Source organism: Dryas octopetala, chromosome 6 (genome assembly GCF_963921425.1).
Source record: "Dryas octopetala chromosome 6, drDryOcto1.1, whole genome shotgun sequence".
Classification (NCBI taxonomy): Eukaryota; Viridiplantae; Streptophyta; class Magnoliopsida; order Rosales; family Rosaceae; genus Dryas; species Dryas octopetala.
In genome coordinates, this window is record NC_141371.1 from 6,846,126 (window position 1) to 6,870,604 (window position 24,479).

At 36.1% G+C, this 24,479-nt stretch overlaps 3 protein-coding genes and 1 pseudogene across 4 annotated transcripts; 2 read left to right on the forward strand and 2 right to left on the reverse strand.

Moving 5' to 3' along the window:
- Window positions 1-2,055: 2,055 nt before the first annotated feature.
- LOC147281781 (PLAC8 family protein) lies at window positions 2,056-4,630 on the forward strand. Its single transcript, XM_086249271.1, has 3 exons — window positions 2,056-2,515; window positions 3,487-3,689; window positions 4,110-4,630. Exons 1-3 carry the CDS (start codon window positions 2,206-2,208, stop codon window positions 4,347-4,349), a joined length of 753 nt encoding a protein of 250 aa, XP_086105397.1. The 5' UTR covers window positions 2,056-2,205; the 3' UTR covers window positions 4,350-4,630.
- A 787-nt stretch (window positions 4,631-5,417) lies between these two features.
- On the reverse strand, window positions 5,418-7,587 carry LOC147281782 (DNA-binding protein S1FA-like). Its single transcript, XM_086247649.1, has 2 exons — window positions 7,435-7,587; window positions 5,418-5,856 (listed from the first exon to the last, which is right to left on the reverse strand). The coding sequence occupies exons 1-2, from the start codon at window positions 7,480-7,482 to the stop codon at window positions 5,641-5,643; spliced, it is 264 nt and encodes an 87-aa protein (XP_086103775.1). The 5' UTR covers window positions 7,483-7,587; the 3' UTR covers window positions 5,418-5,640.
- A 3,738-nt stretch (window positions 7,588-11,325) lies between these two features.
- LOC147281783 (caffeic acid 3-O-methyltransferase-like) lies at window positions 11,326-12,980 on the reverse strand. The gene is made up of 4 exons (XM_086247453.1): window positions 12,388-12,980; window positions 11,988-12,298; window positions 11,815-11,879; window positions 11,326-11,703 (listed from the first exon to the last, which is right to left on the reverse strand). The coding sequence occupies exons 1-4, from the start codon at window positions 12,807-12,809 to the stop codon at window positions 11,404-11,406; spliced, it is 1,098 nt and encodes a 365-aa protein (XP_086103579.1). The 5' UTR covers window positions 12,810-12,980; the 3' UTR covers window positions 11,326-11,403.
- Window positions 12,981-16,697: 3,717 nt separating this feature from the next.
- LOC147281784 (TMV resistance protein N-like) lies at window positions 16,698-23,685 on the forward strand (annotated as a pseudogene). Its single transcript, XR_015122842.1, has 6 exons — window positions 16,698-17,533; window positions 19,586-20,687; window positions 20,804-21,110; window positions 21,212-22,099; window positions 22,190-22,787; window positions 22,990-23,685. The product of XR_015122842.1 is annotated as a TMV resistance protein N-like (transcript).
- Window positions 23,686-24,479: the final 794 nt, after the last annotated feature.

Consider the following 24,479-nt stretch of genomic DNA (forward strand, 5'->3'; position numbering starts at 1 on the left):
TTACAATGAATGACTACACAGTCTATGACATAATTGATCTAGAATAGGACACGATTGTGGCCTCTTAGGGTTCTCATGATTATCCTAGACATAATCTTAGGGGAATATTTTATCAATATTGATTTGGTAAGACATCACCCATATTCATGATTTGAGAGATTAGGATGATGTTATGCCATCAACCATGATTTAAGTCATCCTTATGAGTGTCCAGTTTGCCAAAAAGGACATCTTAACCCTCAAGTCCAAACCCCACATATTAATGAGTAAGGACCTCCCATTCTCCTATAAATATGTTGAGAAGAACTTATTTGTTCTTGTGATAAGGACATATGATATATGAGAGAGAGAGAGAGAGAGAGAGAGAGAGAGAGAGAGAGAGAGAGAGAGAGAGAGAGAGAGAGAGAGAGAGAGAGAGAGAGAGGATGCCGGATGGTATCTCAAGGGATAAGTAAGTTATTTTCAAATATGTTACATCTTATTCTATAAAATTAACTAATTAAGCATGTTTTATATACATTAAAATGTATTTTTGTTATTCACAAAAAAAAAAAAATTTATTTTGTCCAAATTCTCTCTTGAGATCCACCTTTTAACATTGGCATCAAATAGTTCATTTTTTTGTTATATCGAAGGAAATCTATTCGTAGACTTATCATAATTCTAAGCGATTATTTCACTCACCTTCAGCACTTAAACTAATCCAAAGACTTACATCATAGAGTTATTTAACGACACAACACATATGCTTTTCATTACTATCTTTTTTTTTTCCTGTTGGTTAAGTCTTTTTCTGTTTAAATTAAGACGAACTAGTTTGGCTACTTCAAACTTAGAGAAAATGCCCTCCAACTGATCAGGTGAAGCCCTTATCCGGATTTCCTCGCATCAACATTATTGACTATACATTACATGATGTAACTCGTTCTTGGGGATTTGGTAAACTTGAGTAGTTTCACACAAAGTACCAACCAAATTCATTGCTCGCAATTACTATTAAAGTAGTTGAATGTGGAGGCTGTGGAGCTATAAATAATCATCACTTTGCTTTCACTATATGTGAACAAGTGGACTTTACTGTTGGAGGAAATGCCAATTTAAATTTTAAACTTCTTATTTCAAAACAGTGAGCCATAAGCCCAACTTTTAATCAATCTTCTTCTAAGAAAGATCCATTCCACTATATCATATATGCCTTGGTTTGTAAGTTTTGAATATTCATGAAAAAGTCAAGTCTACTCTAATTTGTATTAAACTCATTTCTTGTTCTAAATTTGTGAAATAAACACAACTTTAATTTATTCATTAACCAAGCAGACAATAATAACATTCTCAATCTCACTAAGAAGAGAGAATGATGCCAAATCATGATTTTAATCAAGTATTATATACGAAATATTTTCTGAGTGACTATAATATCACATAAGTTTACTCAAATTAATAATTGTAACGCTTGTTATAATTTAAAGAGATAATTAGACTTGGGTTTTTTGAAAAAATAGTTTTAAGATGGAGATCATAGGTGTTTTAAAATTTATAAAATTTTTTTAATTTAAAATAATTTATAAGAATATCCTTTTAATTTATAAGAAAATCCTTTAATTTATAAGAAAATTTTTTTAATTCATAATAAAGTTATTTTTCGATTTGAAGATATTTCCCCCGATTTAAACGGTACTTTCTCTCCTAGTGTATAGAGTGGGCTTTATAAAATTGTCAAAAAAAAAAAAATAAAAGAACTTAATTAAAAATCCTAAGTTACTACCGATTTTAATCTAAAAACGACTCACATAATAAACTGAACTTTAAATCATCCTAATTTAAATGCAATGAGAACACCACATCAGCATGCACTACTGTTACGGTCATTCAGAAAATTTCTCATTATTAGTAGATCAGTCCGCAAATAGTTGTTTGTCACGTGGAGATTTTATACGTGTCAAGAATGTAAACAGTGACTTGATTAGTGAGTTTAGTACGTGCCGCAGCAGATTAGAACCACGAAAGGGTATTTAATGGCGGTGGTGACGTGGAAGACGTTACTGAATATGCGGTTCACACGGTTTGTAGCTACCGACGACTCCGAGACAGACAAGACAGAAACACCTCTCAACCTCGTTTTCTACCACCTTCCTTTCCTACTTTCAATTTCATTCTCTCTGCGATTCAATTTTTTAGGGTTTTGATTTCTCTCTGCGATCAACTATGGCGACCAACAGGGAGAGCAACGTCCACGAGGAATCGAACCCTCTTCTGAGCAAGCACCAGCAGCAGGTGGAGGAGAAGCCTCAAAAGGATGCTGAGAAACCCGCCAAGGAATCGCCGGAGACTCAGTCGCCGGAGCAGATGGGGCAGGTGAACGGGTGCGGTAATGGGTGCGGGTGGACCGCCGATGGGCTGCCGTTGGGCCACGGGAGCGTGGTGGGTGAGCCCATGGGCCGGAACCATTGGGACTCCAGCCTCCTTGCCTGTCTTGGCCGCAATGATGAATTCTGTAGCAGCGACCTTGAAGTTTGTAAGTCTTTCCTTTTTCATTTTTTTTTCAATTCAGGTTTAGCTCTGATATATTGGATTTTAGGTGACTAATTAATTAATTAATTGCATTTGGGTATTGGAAATTGGGGCTAAATTGGCTCAATCATAGCATTGAAATGGCATTATTACGTATTTTAGATAACAATGCTTCACAATTCGACTGGATCTCAATCGATTACTCTATGATCTGCTATTGCAATATTGTTTGGATTGAATATATAATGTTATTATATAATAACAGAATGCGGTAGCGTTTAAGCCATGCCTTCCCTCACTAATTCAAAGATGGGATTTTGCAAACTGTCTGGGGTCTGGATAATTATCCATCTTGTTGATTGCCATACTGGCCCAAGCAGTAGCGTGAACCTAATGGCCACAATGTCTTTTTAGATGTACCATTCTACAATTTGGTATTTGTTATTGATTGGATCCCAATAGGCAATAGCCTTCGATTTTATTCAAGGTCTTGGATGATTTGGAATTGATCATGTGCCTTTGCCTGTTTTGTTTTTTAATTTTCTGTAAGGGATAATTGTGAATCTGTGATAATTCTCTTTGATCTCTCTTTAGATACTTCTCTTCTTTTACAAATGTAAGGTTTGTGGCTTAGCAGTATGTCATAAATTACATTCGTCTGATCCCTAAATTTAAGGGAAAAAAAAGTGTGATTAAAGAAAAGTACTTTTTTATTCATTTAGATTTTGTTTGAGTAGATACATTTACGTGAAGCGGTGATGTGACCAAACCTGTTAGTCCAGATTTTCTTAATTTTTGCACATGGGAAAATATGACAATTGTGTACCTGGATGAAAGAGTTGGATAACTTGTTGACTAATACTTGATAATCAGTGCTTCGGGATCATAAGATCATATTTCTTTATAGTATGCTGTTCCAGTTGTCATTCCTATGTTATCAACATTTTTCACACTAATCTGATGACTTCTGGTTAGGCCTTCTTGGAAGTATGGCTCCTTGTGTGTTGTATGGAAGCAATGTTGAGAGGCTTGGATCTGCTCCTGGGACGTTTGCAAATCACTGTTTGCCTTACTCTGGTCTGTATCTAATTGGAAATGCCTTTTTGGGTGGGAACTCTCTTGCACCATGGTTTTCATATCCTAGTCGTACTGCTATCCGCCGCAGGTTCAACCTAGAGGCAAGTCATATTTTTCCCCCCAATGAATATGGCTTTGATTCAGTTAAACACTTAAACTAAACTTAGCCTGGTTACTTTAGAGGTTAAATTCTGGTTATGCTTGTATGTCTCTAAAATTTTGCTTCGTTTCTATGGTCCCTTTCTGTTGTATGGCTTTCCAATGAATCCATTCATAAAACATAGTACTTATATTATCTGGCTCAAAGCTTTACATAGTGAATTTTGGCCTTGTTTTACATATTCAAACAAGAGAGCTTGCCCTGTAAAAATTATGGCGAAGTTGAGGTGAATTGAAACTTTGCCAAGGATTTGCTTCATTTGGCTCTTTTGCTTGTCATGCACATATATATTGAGGGGGAATAATGAAAGAGGAGAGCATCTAAATTTGTGGTTTTATTGTTTTTTGTTTTTGATGAGCAGGGCAGCTGCGAGGCACTTAATAGGTCATGCGGGTGCTGCGGAAGCTTTGTGGAAGATGAGCTACAAATGGAGCAGTGTGAGACCACCTGTGATTTTGCAACTCATATCTTCTGTCATCCATGTGCTCTTTGCCAAGAAGGTCGTGAGCTCCGTCGCAGGCTGCCTCATCCTGGTTTCAATGCTCAACCAGTTTTGGTTATGATCCCTCCTGGGGAGCAGGCCATGGGCCGTGGAGCTTGAGAGTGAGCTTCCTGGGCATGAGACGCTCGTACCCTGTGTATACTTAAGTGCGCTTTAATATCTAGAACCGTGTTAAAATGCATTGAGTTATCTGAACCGCATCTTTTACTTGGTTTGTGCAATCAAGTATAAATAAGATAAGATGAAAGTGTAGACTTTTGTGTATGTTGTGATTGTATGTACTATGTAATACATGATAGCTTGGACATGTCACATGACCGTGTGTTAAATGCAAAATATAATTGGAAGTGGAGAAATTAAATTGGCCAGTTTGTTTTTTATAGAGGCTGTTTCTGATATCCACCTTGCATATATTTTTCCCCCTCTATTGGTTGATTCTCGGCAATCAGCCTACCAGAACTCAACTAAATGGTTTGTAATCTTTCTCTAACCATCAACTAAGCCAAAAAATCTTGGGTCTTAGGGAGTAACTTAAGCTTCCAAATTTTAGAACAGATGGTAGATTGATCATTCATATTATTTACAGTCATCTAGTCAATTTAATTATGAAAACCCCATTGGGCACCCCAAACAAATTCATCCTCGCTCTCACAAAATGCAAAAAGAAAAGTTTGAGGAACCAGATATTAGTCACATTTTAGATTATATTAAATATTTATTGCACGCATAACACACCATCTCAGTCTTCATGTATTGATGTGTATAATGTGTAGAACATACATTGCTACCTCAAATTTTACTTATGATCAAACAATAGCTTGGCTCAAAAGCCAAATAATTCACAAGCCCATATTGATCTTGTATTGAACGAGATACATTTCGCATCACACTCACAATGAGCAGCACGAATACATGGTTAAAGAATGGCTAAGACGTGAATATAAAACATCCCTTGGTAGGCAGTCCTTGTTATGGTTAACGAGGAGTACTTGCATGTCCCGGGGATACCAACAGGTGGCATCCCCATCCTCCCCTCTCTCTCTCCCTTAATTATAATTTATTTCTGACCTCTATTCCATATCACTCAAACTCAAAACATTAAAAAACAACTAAAATATTCCTTTCTAAGTTCTAACTATTCCTTTTAAGAAAGGAAATACGAGTACATAAAGGAAATTAATGAGATAAAAACTGTATTTTAAGATCAGCATTCTCACTCCCTGGTCTCTACGCTGATACAGGGTTAAACTTCCAACTACAAAGTTCAATACCATCTGAGTATTAAGGGAAAAGAAACTACTTCAGAATCCCAAACACATGAGGTGGAAAAACTTCTGAGCAAAACAGTTCTACATGGAAAGTGCAATAGACCATATCATGTCTTTCATATTTACTCTCCTGGAGCAGAGACGCCTTGCTTCAGTCTCTCCCTTTTCAGCTTCTTCTTGGACACCGGCTTCTTCTTTTTCGGGGGAACAGCTTTCTGCGCATACACGTAAAGTGCATAGTTTCCAACAAGGAAAATCGCTAGTAGTCCACCAACAACAAGTAAAACTATCAATCCAGGGTTAAACCCTTTCATCCCAGCATCCTTGATCACATCTCCCTGCACAATCACCAGAGCAAATTATATTTCCACACACAGACACACAAGCAAAACAAAAGAATGAAATGTGGAAAGGAAAGCTGCCATCCACTGCCCAACATTTGCCTCAAGTAGTCCCCAACAATAATTGTCATTATTCATTTTCTTCATGTAACTGAGTATTAGTACACACATTTATCACATAAAACCTAGTGTAGATGAATCGACACCCAATTCCCGAAATTATTTCCACTTGAATTGAATTGTTTCCCTTAATTATATGTATATGAAGACTGCAGGAAACAAGTATGTGAAAGATCCCCATTGACTTAGCCTTGCCACTCTCCTTCAACAAGTACAAACAAAACAGTTTTTCAAAAAGAACCCAGTTAAATATAACGGAGAATAATGAGCATACTCCTTGCCTTCTATGAACCTGTATTCATAAGGGACTATCTCTTCCCACACAAGTCCACATTAAATGCTTAAATATATTAAAAGAACAAGTAAATTACACAAGATTGGTTTGTAAGGACAAATTGCAAGGAAGTGGATTGAATTTTTGAACAAGTTGGTATTACAACAAAGCTTAAGTAAAGAAGCAAAGAATCAGAGCTGATGCCAAAACTGGCATAGGAGATACAGGTCATCAAATATATGGAAATAGATTGGAAGAATGCCTCAAATTGACTAGCACAGACGCATACATGCACCCACCCACCCACCTACAAACTTCATAGTGATATAGAAAGTGACCAAAATTCCAAGAAAATTTTATCTTTACTTTTAGAAAACAAAGCTAAATATAGTTTTTCCCTTTGGCTAAGCTGAAAAAGTTAGGGGATGCGGTAGAAACCCCATATCCAAAAATAGCATCTGTCAGCTGAAGGCAAGCCAATCGCAGTATTAGCCTGACCAGTTGCGTGAGTTGGTGAGACTCGAACTCATGCTTCGTTCAGATAAATGAGTTCATACCACTAAACCACCCCACTGGGGGGGCAAGCTAAATATACATATAGATCAAATAATTCATCTATTACATTGATGGACCAAAAACCCATTTCTATATGAATCGACAAAAATATACTCATACACATTGGCTCCAAATTACATGCATTCCAAGCAACATAACCTATGCAGACAAACCAGTTGTCATGATCAAATCATTTTGGCCAGATGTTCCTTGGCATCTGAATCTCTGATCATGCATTGAACTAAAATATAATTACATATGAAAACACATCAACAAGGAACAAAAGGCATAATTGGGAAAACTCCTACAAGATTAAGGTGGCATTTGGTTCATGATCCGCACACAAGAGACACAACAAATCGGAAAACAACCCAAAATCTGGATTGTATCCTATAATTTCCAGATCACGAAAATCCCATCCCATAAAATATATTGTCTGATCAACCAAACACAAAGCAATCTATGTAATATTCCAACATTTCTAGCCATGCATGCATAACATTCGACGAAAGGAACCCCCCCAACCAAAACAAAACAGCTCCAGTTTCGAAATCTAAATTCCGATTCTCAAAATACAGATATCTGAAATTACTGAATAAATTTCTGAGGGTTTTAGGAAACCATACCACGCGATCGAAGGAGGGGGGGACCTTGTTTGCGAACTCGTCTTCCATGGCTGTCTGTCTCGCTCTGAGCCTGAGAGAGAGAGAGAGAGAGAGAGAGAGAGAGAGAGAGAGAGATCCGGCTCACTGCACCAACTGGATTAGAGAGAGAAGGTTCGAGAAGGACTTAAATATGAGACTTGAGAGCGAGATCTACTAGCAAGTAGCAACGCATGGGATTGGGTCTCATAATTAGAAATTTGTTGGCCTTATCATCTTTGGGTTTGACTTTTGGCGATTGGGCTGGGCTTGCTGACTGGGGTCGGCCCATTACTTGTTGGGAGCTTAGAGCTATTTGGGCTTCTGTGGACTGCTTAAAGGCCCAGGGAAAATTTGCATTCTGATTTCTGATTAAACTCTATCCATGGGGACCATGTTATGGCAATTGGTTTTGCTTAACTTATCAAGTCATATTGATCAAAACTAAAATGTTCCTAAATGCATTTCCATTTAAATTCCAAGATTGAAAATTTTCAGTTCTAAGTTTTGCTTGATGGTTGAACCATTTTTCTTCATGCATAAAGTAGCAAAATAATTTTTATGAGATTGGTCATGGGTGCAATATGTCGGCCTCTCATAATAGTTGGGTGCAATGTGTTGGCCTCTCATAATAGTGAGTGTGTGATTCACTATTATTTATGGGTTATGCATCAATTATATGAGAGCCCGACGCAATACGCTAGCCTCATTGATAATACGCGCGATTCATCCAAATGTTTCCCATCATACATCTATAAATCACATATCAAACTCAAATTTCCTTAACCTTAAGGAATACAAACACAGATGGAACAGGACGGGGGACATGGGTTGATATGGCTGAAATAATTAAACAGGGCTACCCCACGAAATTTCAAATCAGTATCAAACTATCAAAGTGGTTTTTATTTTTTATTTTTCTATTTTTTTAAAGGGAGTATCAAAGTGGTTTTGTTCTGGTAAGTATATATGTTCTATGTCGTATGGGTGGGACCTATTTTTCAGTAGCCTCCATGGACCACTTGGCATTTGATTTTCTAATTAATCAAAAATGTAATATTGTAATGTGTAATGTATATTTTCAAGTATTTTAGTTCATTACTTTCAGTGCTGACAAGATTCTCAAATACACATGTTTAATTAAGATCCTTATATGGTCCTGTACTCCTGTCTAAAAGAAAATGGTGGGTATATATATGGTCGGTAGAAGGCACACTTCACCATATCTAAGATTTTGGGATTTCTGAAGAAAATACGAGTTTAAAAAAGGTACTTGCTTATCCAATTGGGGAATGCCACTTCAGCAAATGGGTTTGGCATGGTTCTCATCATAGCAAAAACAAAATGCAACTTGGACCACTTGGTGCTGCATTTTCTGTAATTAGTCAGTGATTCACGCAAAAAGAGTTGGGTTATTTTTTATTACAGAGAAGTACAAATTTGTACAACCATGAAAGTAGAAAGAGATAATAGTATAATACAATAGGATCGAGTACTAACTATTGAGTTTGTCTCTGGTACATTATTGTAGGATATCAGAAAATTTTATATTGATAGTAGAAAAGTGATCTTATCAATTTGTAAGGATCAAAGAATAATTGTATTTCATATGATTGTTGGGAAACTATGAAACTCGTATAGTCACAACAAGTAATAAATTACCATATTATTTGACACATCAATTGGTAATTAAAAGTTAGAATAATAGTTGATAGGTTATAATATTGATTTTTTTCTTTAGTGTAAAAAAAGAAAATATTGCAAAATATACGAAATGGTGTTTGAATGCTCATAGTAAGTTTTGAAAGCTCTGTTACATCCCACATTTATCAAAGAAGAGAATGACTCCTCTAGTAATGTTGAAGTTAGAAAATTGGCTGTTTGCACTTGCTTCATTTAAAAGCATGAGACAGGAAGCAATGGAGTTTTGGCAATTATTCATGAACTGGTAGAGGGAGTTTAGCCATTCAAGTTTGTATATGATGCTGACATGGTGAGCTGGATCTGGGCCACATGGCCAGGGAGCATAACATGGAGGAGTTTCAGGGAAATTGTGATGCAATTGCTCTCCCTTTTAGGATGAATGAGAGGTTCATATCATTGAAGTTCTAACCATGCCTAGTAAGTAGGAAATTTGCCTATCTTTTAATGTTACTGACCAAAGTCTTGGGGGTCTAGCTTGTAAATTCCAAGGAAAAAAGGTCCTTTAGTTATGCAGCTTTTACCATAATTGTAACTGGCCCTTGTTTTAGTGCAGTCCATAATGCATGACTCATGAGGCCACTTCAAACTTAACTTACCTTCTATTTCCAAGATGTTTTTTTGGGTTGTGTTTGATATTTATCTCCCTTTTTTGGGCAAAATACTATTTATTTGCTTAAGTTTATGGAAAAGCCTCTAGCCAAGTAAAAGAGTTCTACCATGAAATGACACAAAATGATAGAGGTTATTTTTACAAACTAATAGTTTGGCGTGTGAGTAAGATTTAAGTTGTAAATTCGAGTATTCGGACAAAAAAAAGAAGTTATAGATTTGAGTATTCAAATGGGACAAGGTAAAGATTTATACACTTTTTACATAATCGCTATACATGTTTTACATGATCGATATATGAATTGAGATTGGAGATGATCGAGAGTATAAAGGACCTTCTCAAACTCATGATTGCAAAAGTCACCTAAAGAGTAAGAGACTTCATGATTCAATTCAAAGAAAGGCATGGAGAAAAACTGGCATGCATTGAAGAAAAAACACACACCCAATTGCAGAAACATAAAAGAGGAAACGCAAGCTCAAATATGGGAAAGAAAACCAAAAGAAAGAAGAATAAAAATGTGCCTTTGATGTAGTTATTACCTATTACAACTTTGAAAGGAACATTCGTGAATTCAATTATACATAATAGATCATTTTTGTTCCGTTACACCCACCACCACCACCATCATCAATCACAACAACGAAAAGAAGTTTCCAAAAAGCTAATAATATATATGCACTCTTTTCCTCTATGCTATAATACTTTACCAAGCCCCTACTCAAACTCTAATGCCTCTGCTGCTTTTTGACTCTCTGTGGATTCATTGAGATTGCTTGTCAAAGAAAGCAATCCATCACCCACCTCTCACTTCTCACCTCTTCACCATTCACCAATCAAACTAAGAAAATAACTCCCACTCATTTCCTTTGCCTCCTACAGTCCTACCAATCTGACTCACTTTAGATTGTACCAATTAGGAGATCATAGTATCTGTATTAATGATTCCTAACACCAAAAATTTTGCTGCTAATTAATTAAACTCCCTAATTAATCTGCTTGCATGTTATTGTTGTGTCATACATACAAAAAATAAATAAATAAATAAAAATATACACCGTTTGATTAGATGACCATCATCAGACGATATGATGATCCCCATCACCAGCACCATCGAGGCTTTTCTCTGAAGAGGAGGTGGAGATGGTGATCATAGCTGGAGTGTTGTACCTAGGTTGGTTGGGTGTTTTCTGAACTTCAATTTTTTTCCACAGTTGAAGGATAGTATATTCATATATACCATCTCTTTGGCTTGCTCTTTCATGTGGAATTCGTTTCTTATTAAATTGACATAATATTTTCAAGGAAAAAATTTGTTCAATATATCTCTCTTTGCATTAACTCCTATGAGCTCACACTGTATGCTATTTGTGTCTGCAATTGCATCTGCTACAATTTTCTTTTTTTCTCTAATGACATTAGTCACATTATTAAACTGCTAGTGGAGTTGGTTATACCATAGGAATGATGATGCTCTAGCTTGCATAATCTAGAAGTGTTTGGAGTTTTCAGTACAGCTTGAGAACTTGTTGCATGTCTAAAACGAACTTGGAAGTTGGATGTTCAGATGAAAAAATGTGAAAGAAATTAAAATAGACAGAATGGTAGCTACAGAAAAACAAAACAAATCCATCTGGATTCTAATTTTTTAACAGCTCCACGACTGAAAAATTAAAAAAAGAACATGCCACTCGAATGCTTGAAAACCCTGCTTCTTTTGCCAGACTTTGAAATTCTTTCTCTGTCCTCTCCTTTCCCGTCGGATTGGTATTCATCATGTACATATCAAACTGATACAAGTTTTTAGCAGAAAGACTGGTTTCAGGGGCTTCTAATATCACCATGTCCACCAGTATCACTTTCCCATGGTCTGACAAGGCCTCGTAGCAATTCTTCAGTATCATCAAGCAATGTTTGTCATCCCAACCGTGCAGAATCCACTGTTTATAAAAGCCATTGCATCAGTTAAATCAGTGTCTTCAGCAAAAATAGGCATTTGTTTTGGAACATGCTCTTTAAATAAATGTTTGATTAGTTCAAACAAATCTAACCTTCATGAAAATGGCATCTCCTTTTGGAATCCTTGCAAACATATCTCCTGCAATGTGCTCTATTCCTGAAGCAAAAATCTTCCAGAAGTTAACAAGGCACAGTGAATTATATGGAGCTACACTAAATTGTCTGATGGAGAGGGGAGGGGGGAAACAAAGGTTTGATACCATACCAGGATAGGAGGGAGACTTTTCTATCACAGAAGCCAAATCATAGTTGATACCCTTGATAGCAGGGCACTTGGAGACAATCATGTTAAGGATGGTACCATCACCACCACCTACATCCACCAGTGTATTTAGGCCTTCAAAACCCCTGTAAGTGTCCAGGACCTTCCTCATAAAGATGGGGTTAAACTCTTTCATTGAGTCCTTGAATATTCCACCTAATCTAGCATCTTTCCCAATGTAATCCACCACATTCATTCCATAGGCGTGGCTAAATGGAAGTCCTCCTTCCAAAACTGCATCTTTCAAATGATACCTGCCATGACATAATTTCATAAAGAAGTTACAAAATGGTGATGTATGGATATGACCAAATTAACAGGGTTTGTATATAGCACTATATACCAGCTATCTATGATGACCTTGTCATGGCATAGATTTAGAAAAGGGGCAAGTGATGTTCCATCCTGATTCCGAATGAAGTATTTGGAGATGGGTGACAACCCATAAAGCCTGAGAACCTCCCCATCTGTTTGGTGGGTGGTAACAGAGCAAGTGAGGACAGAATAGGCCGAGAGAAGGCGAAGCATACGATCAAGAACCAAAGGGGCATCTGGGTTGTTGTGTGGGGGAAGCTGGGATGCTATTTGGGAAGGTGAAAGCAGGCCTTCAGGGCCAGCTCTGTGTATTATGTCAAGCACACCAAGCTCTATGGCTGCTTTAAGCACCATAGGCAGCACTGCTGCGCTTGCTAGTTGCATAGCATATTGGGAGTGAGTATCCTCTTCATTGGTGAACATTCTCAGCTGGTTTTGCTCCAAGTTCATGTGGAATTTGGTCTTCCAAAGTAGGGAATATTTGGAATGTTGGTAACAGGTTGCCTTGGAATTGGGAGTGAGTCTATATTAGCTATGGATTTATTGTTTTTGTAAATCTTTATATAGCCATGAGAGATTTTAACACCATCAAGAATCTGAACTTTTTTAATTCTCAAAATGAAGAAGAAATTGTGCGTGTAGAGATTAGAATATTCTGTATGTCCTATGTGAATTTGGCCTTGGTATTATAACTTCCATTTTGGTGGCTTGACTGGGCCAGTGTATATTGAAAGTCATAGGTTTCTAGAATTGAGAAATTGATGTTGCAAGTAACCCTTTTCCATTGGTTATTCTTCAATGGCCAAAATTAATTAACTTTAAGAAAGTAAAAAACAGAATCTGTGAGGCTCTTGGATTGCAGCTGTGGGGTTCACTGTTTTTCTTAAAGTTACTTTTTACACTCAAACCACTTTCAAAAACAAAATACTCTTATTTCACAGCTAATTAAAGTCAAAACAATACCAAACTAGTCCTAATAAGGTCTTTTAACTCTCTCTAACATTACTCATCAGACCGTTTTATTGGGAACATTTTGGTAATTAGCAAAGCTAATAAGAGAACATTGCAGCATTGCATAATTGCACAAATGCTCAAGGGGTCATTTGACTTTGAACAAGTCTGTGCAACGCGCTTATTCCAGAATTTTTCGAAGTATCCATCATATTTAAACTCTTTGTAGAGCGGTGGGTGGTCATGGCTGATCAGCTCCTTGGCAGGCCCAATCACTGCATCAGGTGATGGGGAGTAGAAGGTTGGAATCGATATTCTCTCTCTGTTGCGGTTCACAACAGCTCTGTGGAGCACACTCTTGTACCGATCGTTGCTAATTACCTGATTAATACAAGGAAAAATGGAAAAAAAAATAAATAAATTAGAATTGTGTGTTTTTTGTGCTACATGGTGGCGGAATCCCAAATATGATCGAGCAACAAAGTAACATGGGCCTAGGGTGGCTCTAAGATTCTAAGGGTCGAGACAAATTATAAAAATGAGGTTTCGATCTTTGTGTGCATTAAGGTGATTTATATTTTTACTAAGTACACACAAAAATCATCATAATATGTTAGTTTATATAATTTAAAAGTCTAGCGATTATCTCATTTACCTACCCTTGTAACCAAGGAGGAAAATTTCAAAATTTTCGGTGAAAATTTTGTTTCTTCAAGAGTGGGAAATTTTATCAAAATATCAACATATTTTCATTAATATTTCAAGAACTTTTGCCGAAAATATCAGCTTGGGACTGGGTGAGGTCCTTAAATCTTTAGTAATTTAATGATTAATTTGAAGATTGAAATTGCAGAGACTAGAACTTTAAGGATATTTTGGTTGTGCACTTGTGCTCTGCCTCTAATTAGAGTTGTCATATTATATACTCAATATCCGTGTGACCGGAAACAGGGGATATGATGAGTTTGTATCCATGAATTAGGTTATTACTTTATAATGATTTTAGTTCTTATTACAGGTTGTTGTGTGTGATGAAAGATTATATGTGAATTGATTAAATCTAATGAGGCATGATGGGTAATGAAATAAAACTCTCATATTACCAGCAGAGTGCTTGTATGAATTCTGTTAAACATGTACCTTAAGGTCCTTAATTAACAACAAAAAATATATTACGACAGGCAACACATGTACATATCGCAGTATGAAGTTGATGAAATCCAAGGTACTAGCTAGGCCTGACAATTATACCCTTTCTTCATTGACAATTAGACAATTTAGACCTTTGTTCGGATTGTATTTTTGGGCTAAGCTTATAATATCAGTTGGAGCTGGGTGGATTTTGGGCAGACTTTCTAGGCAGGACTTGAAATTCGGGTTGATCTTGGGCCAGACCCAAATCAACCCAAACAAGGCCCAGCCCAGTTTTATTTATATACAAATATTATGTTTTTGACCGGTTTAACAAATACCTATCTCTGGAGTGATGGTTAAATTGATGTTTCCTCACTTAAAGGTAGTTGTTCAAGTCACAAAGTGTCAAAAATGTTAAGCCTTAGGGTTAGCCCAAATGGTAAAAGTGGGTGGGGGTAATAATTAAGATTAGAGTTGGTCCAGAGTTCAATTCCTTCTAATGTAACCAAAAAAAAAAAAAATGTCAAAAATGTTGTTGAACACAACCAAATCTTCAGCCTTATTGGATCTGTCAGAATTTCACCCCTATGGGCCTGAACTTAATCATAAAAAAACTAAACACAAATTTACTCCAATTGGGCAGACCCAAATTTAGCCCATCTTCAAGATCTGTGTCAGCATAGAGTTGTAAATGCAGTTGCACAACTTACACTAGATTTTTTGAGTGTTGGAACAGCCTCAAGAGGGCGTTGGAGATGAATGTGAATTTTTCTTATAAGTTTTGAAATTGAACTTTACCTTTTCGAATATTTTTAAAGGTAGTGACTAGTGAGACCCTTATAAATAAAAGTAAATTACTTTAAAATCTATTTTACAACTCTTAATGATAAACAAGCTCACCTAAAAAATTGGAATGATGAATAAGTCTACTTTGTACAAATAGAGCTTACGTTATGTTTTGTTCCATGTTGTTTGTGCCGAGCGCTTGGCGGTTTTTTTTTTTTGTTTAAAAAAAAAAATGGGCAAATTGCGATTGTTACACAGTAACAATTTATATGGTATTTTTGTAATTTAAATAGCTACTGTCGCACAGTAACAATGATTGTCACTGTCTGACAGTGGTAATTTTCGAACGCATAGTGGCAATTTTCAAGCGCACAGTGGCAATTTACCGAGCGCTCGGCTCATTAAAGTGGACTGACATGTCACTGTGTTTTTGCAGGTGGGGTGCCGACCGATCAGGGTATTTTTCGTTTTGGACTTAAAAAAAAAAAAAAAAAAAACCTTATAAATAATGGACTTGACAATTATTTACCAAACCTTTTCTTGGAATTTTCCATATTATTATTATTTGTTTGTTGCCAAATGCAAAAACAGAAACGACACCACTCAGCTTAATTACCTTTAAAAAAGTCACCGAAAGCTCCTTAAAAGAAAGGCATGTTTTCATTGCTTTACTAAAAGGAAGACGCATGTATCTCTATGCTAATTGGTTTTCGCTTTTAAGTCAAGTACTCAATGGGAAGACTCTCTTTTTAAGTCATTTGGTCATTCATGAGCAGCTTTGCTTTAAATTGTTAACACGATCCTGGAAATTGAACCCTTTATTTCCATGATTAGATATATATACACCTAACAAGCTGTGATTTGGTATTTTCCCAGCAGTTTGTTTGTTTACAACACCTCTAAGAAACCTCCTCTTCGAATGCATCTTCTCATCTCATCGATGTACTCATAAAGTTAGATCGAGTCACCTAATTTGTTTAGTAAATTTTGTTCATAAAATAATATGACAATATTTTGTTTATTTAAATCTGAGCCTACCATCCATACTTTAGTGATCCTCTCATATATTGCCATCCAGAAAAAAATTGAACCACACTGTCATTTGAGTTAAAAATTTGTTGCGATGTGGGAGCCATACTTAACATTTTAAGATTTCATCTTCTAAGAAACAGAAAAATAAGCCTTAAATAAATCCAAAAACAGCAGAACGTGCTTAAGAAGATGAACATACCCTTAGAAATTGATCACATGTTATATTTTAGATGAAAATCTTAAGGGAATTAAGTATGCGTACCACATTGCAACAAATTTTAAATTAAAGTAGCAATATGATCTAATTTGTTTCTTTAGGTGACAATGTGAGATTACCCCAAAAATTGGGTGGCGTAAGGACTGAGCGAGGCATACAAAGATCTTTAATATTTATTATAAGAAAGATGCTTGACAACCTAATATATATTAAATATTGCTGGTTACGAAATGAAACAAAAGAAAAGACACCAGAGTACGTCTAGCGGTCCCCATAACCACTGTTACCAGCGGGCATTATTGCATGCCTTTAGTAGAAGACATTGTTTGCATTTGTTTGACTAAAAGAAAGGTGCATGTATGTAACTTTATGGCATGCTTTGCTGTAAATTTGTTTGCACGATCCAGGAAGTAGACCCAGTCAATTAAAGCCTTATTTTCCACTGATCAGATACATACACACCAAACAAGCAGTGATTTGGAATTCAGTTCCTCAGGCCAAGTAGTTTGTTTGTTTGTTCATCTATGGCTCTTGTACCAGTATCTCAAACAACCTCCTCTTCCAATAGCACTACTTCTCCTTCTCATCATCCAAGCCATTATGACGTGTACGTTCTTGAGTTTCAGAGGAGACACTCGCAAGACTTTTACTGACCACCTCTATACAGCTTTTGTGGACCAAGGCTTTCACACGTTCCGGGATGACGATGAAATTGAGAGAGGAGAAGACATTAATCCGGAACTGCAGAGAGCCATCCAACACTCCCGAAGTTCTGTAATTGTGTTTTCAAAAGAGTACGCGTCTTCCACATGGTGCCTTGATGAGCTTCTCATGATCCTTCAACGCAAGAGCACCTCCCACGATGACCATGTCGTTTTACCAGTCTTCTATGATGTGGATCCAACCCAAGTGAGGAAGCAGACAGGAAGTTTTGCAAAAGCATTTGCTCGACACCAGAAAAGTAGTCGATGGTCGAACATGGTCAAACAATGGAGGGCGGCAATTCACAAGTTGCAGATCTTGCAGGGATGGTCTTACAAAATGAAGCTGATGGGTGCGTTAATTATGACTCTTTCTGAATTTCATTATGTCCTGTTTCAATTATATAAATATAAATCTAGCTAACAGTTCAGAATGTAGACTATTATCTTAGGACCTCATATATGATAACATTATTCCTCCATGTACTTTGACGAAATGTTTATTCTTTCTTGTTTTATTTAATTTTGGTAATTTCGTTCATATATTTCCAATTTCATAGTAATTAAGTCAAATTCACTAACTTAATTTGACGGAAAATTCGTCATAAGTGGCAGCATGTGAGTGACATTTCAAACATCAAATGGATGCATATATGAATCCCTACGCGCTGCAACTGCATATTTTTCCAAACTAATTGTGTACAATGGCGGCTAGGGGCTTACATAAGCATCTATCGAGGTGGAGTAAGATATCCAAAATGTCACTCATGTGTGCACTCTAGATTTTCCGTCAACAATTTAAACATAGTTAATTATTTGACTTAATTGTTATCGTATTGGAAATACATGAATTAAATTGCCAAAAAAAAAATAATTAAAGTGAAAATTTCATGAAAGTACAAGGAGCAAAAGTGTCAGTTGACTTTTCATTTTTATAATTATGATTTAAAGATAAAAAAAAATGAGACTTAGAGTCCAGTCTATTTTATGAGTTTTTTTTAGACTAAAATCGGTAGTGATTTAGGATTTTTAATTAAGTCTTTTTATTTTCCTTCTTTGACGGCTTTATGTTAGGTTTTAACTCTAAGATTTTGGGCAGAGTTAAACCTAATATGCAGCCTCTATAAAGCCCACTCTACACTCTAAGAGGGAAAATACCCTTTAAATCGGAGAAAGACTTTATTATGAGTTAAAATGATTTTCTTATAAATTTTAAAACACCTCCGGTCTCCATTTGAAAATTATTTTTCTAAAGAATCTAAACCTAATTATCTCTGAAAAAATAACGAGAAAAAGAAAATAAAAGAGACGAAATATGTGAAGGAGAGAGAGAAGAGAAAATACATGTAGAATGAGAAAAAAAAAAAAAAAAAAAAAAACTAAAAATCATTCCGAAGAGTTTTCATTTTTTTCAATTTAGTTTTATGCATTCTCTTTCATTTTTTCTCTATCATCCCTCATCCACCTTCCTTCTTGGTCTCGTATCTTTAATTTCTAAGTGTCTTTAACTAAAAACAAAATTAAAACCATAACGTACCAAAAAGATTAACAAGCGCGACCTTAATTTACATTGATTCTAATCAAATTTAAGGCAATTAATTTCTGGTATTGGGCATGCTCTAAATACATAGGCCCCACATCACAGTAAAAGGAGGCCCCACAGCTACAACAGCTGGTGCATCCGCTGATGCTCTGATACGTACATATGACACATATATAATACAATTTTGGAGCTATTGACCTTTAGTTTAAAAAAAAAAAAAAGGAATTTGTTAGAATACTAGCACTTAAGCTATAGTAATCAATGATTCTCCGTATTTGAAAGAAAGCAAAAAAAGAAAGAAAAAAGAAAGCAAGTTGTAGTTTTAAGTGATTTCCGTAGTCGATCATCATTTGATTAATAAGGTGATTCTCGCATTCATGCTTCAGTCATCGTTATGTGGTTCAAATTAAATTCTATATAGAAATACTTTATGTTAGTCTTATACAAGAAGTTTTTCATACTTAAAGATTCTCTTATAAGATTCCAGATTCTTATATAGAATCTCCATTCGAACAAGCTTCATGTATAAGATTGGTATAATTCCATATAAGATTCGATCTGGACCAGATGTGAATGACCCAGGTATGGATGGGAGAATTCTCGTTGATTAATAATCCCTAACTAGTCATAATTTAATTCCAATATTCATAAAACATGATTTGTGATTTGAACTATTGGTTTAACTTTTTAAGAGATTCTTTCCTATTGTTCTTTCTTTCATGTTAATTTTTAACATGATTTGAACTATCTAATACGTTAAGCATTCATCCCATTGTTCGTACCTTAATTATAACTCATCATGACATGTTTGAATATTTGGTTGTTTCTTTTTTTGCTTTTCATTTTAAATGCAATTTTTTAGGTACGAGTCAAAGTTCATCAAAAAGATTGTCAAAGTGATTGGAGGCAAACTACGTCGTACACCCTTAAAAGTATACCCCAAAATGATTGGAATCCATTCTCAAACCGGAAACATTAATTTATGGTTACAAGATGGATCAATTGATGTTGGCATACTTGTAATTTATGGGATGCCTGGAATAGGGAAAACAACTATTGCTAAATTTGTCTATCATACAAACTTGAGAAGATTTGAAAGAAGCAGTTTCCTTGCAAATATTAGAGAAATTTCGAAACTACCCAATGGCTTAGTTGAAATACAAACACAACTCCTTTCCGATATTTTGAAAGGAAAAAAAGTGAAGATACAAAGTGTTAGTGAGGGAATGACTAAGATTGGAGATGCTATAAGCTCTAAAAGGGTTCTTCTTGTGCTAGATGATGTGGATCATATGGACCAATTAGATGCAGTACTTAGGATGAAACATCAGTTTCTTCCTGGAAGTAAAATTATTGTAACAACTAGGCGTGAAAGGTTGTCAAAGGCTCATCACCTAGTTACCAAGGTGCATCATGTTGAAACGTTGGATCACAATCAATCATTGGAGCTCTTTAGCTGGCATGCTTTTGGGCAGGACCATCCCATTGAAGGTTACGTGGAACTTTCAGAAAAGGGTGCACACCACAGTGGAGGACATCCACTAGCTCTTAAACTTATGGGTTCTTCTCTACGGGGAGAAAGTGTAGATGTATGGAAAAGCGCATTGAAGAAATTAGAAGCTATTCCAAATAGTGAAATCATGAATGAACTCAAGATAAGCTACGACTCTTTACAAGATGGCCATGACCGAAACTTATTCCTTCACATTGCGTGTTTCTTTATTGGAATGGATAAAGAATACATTGTTAGGATACTAGATGGATGTGATTTCTACACCATTGTTGGCATTCAAAATCTCATTGATAGATGTTTAGTGACAATTGATGAAAATGACAAGGTGCAGATGCATGACATGATTCGGGATATGGGAAGAGGAATTGTTCGCCTTGAATCAGAGGATCCTGAGAAACGTAGTAGATTATGGCATCATAAGGATTCTTTCAAAGTATTAAGACAAAAGAATGTAAGAAATATGCTTTGTATATATATATATATATATATATATATATATATGCTTGTGTGTGTGTTTCCATTTCTGCAACTAATTATTTAAATGTTTTCTCCTTCTTTTTCTATTAGGGTACGCAAGCAATTGAAGGTCTTGTGCTGAACAAGCATATATATGTACCCTCTGGAGACTTCAATAAATACAAATGAGATAGTCTTTGAAACCAATGCATTTGCAAGGATGTACAAATTAAGACTACTCTGTCTTAGTTATGTCCAACTCAATGGATGTTATGAAGAGTTCCCTACAGGACTAAGATGGTTGTGTTGGGTTGATTTCCCTCTGGATACTATGCCCATTAATTTTCCTTTGGAGAGTCTGGTTGTTCTTGAAATGCAGTATAGCAGCTTGAAGCAAGTCTGGAAGAAGGGAACAAAAGTATGTTACTACTCTACACTTTTCCTTTTCCTCTATTTTCCTCTATTTCTTGTAATAATTAACTTCCATGTTGTTTCCTTCTTTACCTTTTTCTCCTACAGTGTCTTCCATCTTTGAAGATCCTTGATCTCAGTCATTCTCATGGCATTACCGAAAATACTGACTTCTCATTTTGCCCCAATCTAGAAAAATTGATTCTTATCAATTGTTCAAGCCTGATTCATGTCCATGAATCCATTGGAGGACTAGAGAGGCTTGTTTACTTGAATATAAAAGATTGCATAAATATTAGGATGCTTCCGGAGAACATGTTTTTGCTGAAAGCACTTGAAACACTTATTATATCTGGTTGCTCAAATCTTAATGAGTTTCAAATGGAGATGATGAGGAACTTGGAATCTCTTAAAGTTTTTGAAACAGATGGAATTCCATTAATGAATCAATTCCTCACTACCAGTGTGGAGGTCAACTCATGGCCAGGAAGAAGTTTATGTATTTTTTGGACTTCTTTACCACACTCTTTAGTATCTTTGAGTCTAAGAGGGTGCAATCTTACGGATGATGCTTTTTTGGGGGATTTTGGTAAACTACCCTTACTGCAAAGATTAGATCTAAGTGCGAATCCAATTTGTAGCCTACCAAGTTGCATCAAAGGTATAGCAAAGCTTCATGAACTCTCTTTTCAGGATTGTACGCTGCTCAAATCACTTGAAGAGCTACCAGAAGTACAAAAATTGCTTGTCACTGAATGCACATCATTGGAAAAAATAACATTTCAATCACTTTTGTGTGAACCGATTAACGAAACCATAGTTTTGGACAACTGGAACCTAGTTGAGTTTGGGCACCGCTTCAAGTTTGAACCCATTGGCAGAGTTGATGTAGAAATGATCAACCTTTTGGGTTTGTGCAACTTGGAATCCATGTCAACCGTTCAAATAAATTTGTATATGGATCGGGAAACTGCACATATCAGCCTACCCATCCAGGTAAGCTTCTCTGTCTCTCTGTTTCTCTTTCTCTTAGATTCCATCTCAAAGAGTTGACCAATATTGTGATTCCCAAATCCCAAATGATAGGGACTGTATGAATATGGTATATTCAGCACATTTCTTCCTGGGAATAAGGTTCCAGGTCGGTTCAGCCATAAAACTACAGAGTCCTCCATATCTTTCATTGCGCCTAATCTGAAAATTCGAGGCTTGAACGTCTTTGTTGTCTATGCAAAGTCTGGCAGTGATTCTTGGTCGTGGGTTCATCGTCTTATGAGTATTAAAGTCAGAAATAAGAGCCAGGGTGTGAAGTGGATCTATGGCCCAAAATTCCATGGTGTTCCAGGCGAGGGTGAAGACATGATATGGTTAAGTCATTGGAAGATGGAGAATCGATTGGAAGGTGGAGATGAAGTGGTTGTTTCAGTGTTGATGGGAGCTTGGCTTCAGGTAAAGGAGTGGGGCATCAACGTAATTGTGCACGAGGAAGAAGAGGATATCACGAGTAGCCAACACAATACCACGGAGGATCCTTGTTATCCATTTGTCATTGGTGCTGATTTGTCAATGTATGAGAAGAAGATGCCAGGAACATACTCTCTCTTCTGGAAACCTATAGATCAGACTAATTTCGGTTGGAACACTTGGTTGAATAACCTTGTTACGGACTCTGATGAAGATACAGGTGTGTTGTTTATTATCGCATTTGGTTTTGCTCCAATTATATATTTTTAAAAAACAAATTAACATCAAAGTTTATTTTGTTGATCCAAATTCCAAAGTCTCATTCCTAGTTGATGCTCCATCAAAGACTAGCTTTTATACCTGTCCACATTCCTTGCAAACACATTGATCCTCCAATTTTTGGTTATTTGTATGTTTTCTAGACAAAGCAGAAGAAGAAGACCAATTACAGTTACAGGATGATCGCATGCTTACAGCAACAAGAGGCGGCGACAATAAGTACGGACTCGGAGGCTGGAAGGGGATCATCATGGCTGCTGGCTTCTTTCTCTCTCTTTCTCTTTTTGCTCGCTCTTCCTTGCCTCGGCGACAGAAGCAGCAATCCACAATCCCTCCATGACTATTCTATTTTTTTCATTCACCTTTTTACTTTTTGAACTTGTGTTTAATTTGCAAATATCAAATGTGTATTGATCCAAGATTGTACTGCATGTTTTACCTTTAGAATCTGTTTTTGTCCCATTTAGATATATGTTCTAGTTCAACCATAAATCTTTATCTTTAGTAATCTATTGAAGAGTAAAATTGCAGAGACTATAAAGAACAGGTAAGTCCTTGCCTTGTGCTCTGCCTGTAATAAGAGTTGTGAGTTGAAACAAGGGATATGAGTTTGGTACTCTAATTAATCTCTTCTTGGCAAGAATCAATTCCTTAATTTTTTATAGTTGATGCTCCATGAAACACTTTCCACGATCCATATTCATTTGAAAAACATTTCCACTAATTTTTGGGAATTGTTTACTATTTGTATGTTTCTTAGACAAAGAAGAAGAGCAAGTACAGTATGATCCCACAGTTGCAGCAACGAGAACTGGCATTAACAAGTCCTGTTTCAGAGGGTGGAAGGTGCTCATCATGGCCGCTGTATTTTTTCTCTCTATTTTTCTATTCTCTCTCTTTCTCTCAGCAAAAGAAGTAACAGTCCTTAACCCCTACATGAATTTACATTAGTTCACGTATTTGTGTTTCTCATAATAGTTGGGTGCAATGTGTTGGCCTCTCATAATAGTGAGTGTGTGATTCACTATTATTTATGGGTTATGCATCAATTATATGAGAGCCCGACGCAATACGCTAGCCTCATTGATAATACGCGCGATTCATCCAAATGTTTCCCATCATACATCTATAAATCACATATCAAACTCAAATTTCCTTAACCTTAAGGAATACAAACACAGATGGAACAGGACGGGGGACATGGGTTGATATGGCTGAAATAATTAAACAGGGCTACCCCACGAAATTTCAAATCAGTATCAAACTATCAAAGTGGTTTTTATTTTTTATTTTTCTATTTTTTTAAAGGGAGTATCAAAGTGGTTTTGTTCTGGTAAGTATATATGTTCTATGTCGTATGGGTGGGACCTATTTTTCAGTAGCCTCCATGGACCACTTGGCATTTGATTTTCTAATTAATCAAAAATGTAATATTGTAATGTGTAATGTATATTTTCAAGTATTTTAGTTCATTACTTTCAGTGCTGACAAGATTCTCAAATACACATGTTTAATTAAGATCCTTATATGGTCCTGTACTCCTGTCTAAAAGAAAATGGTGGGTATATATATGGTCGGTAGAAGGCACACTTCACCATATCTAAGATTTTGGGATTTCTGAAGAAAATACGAG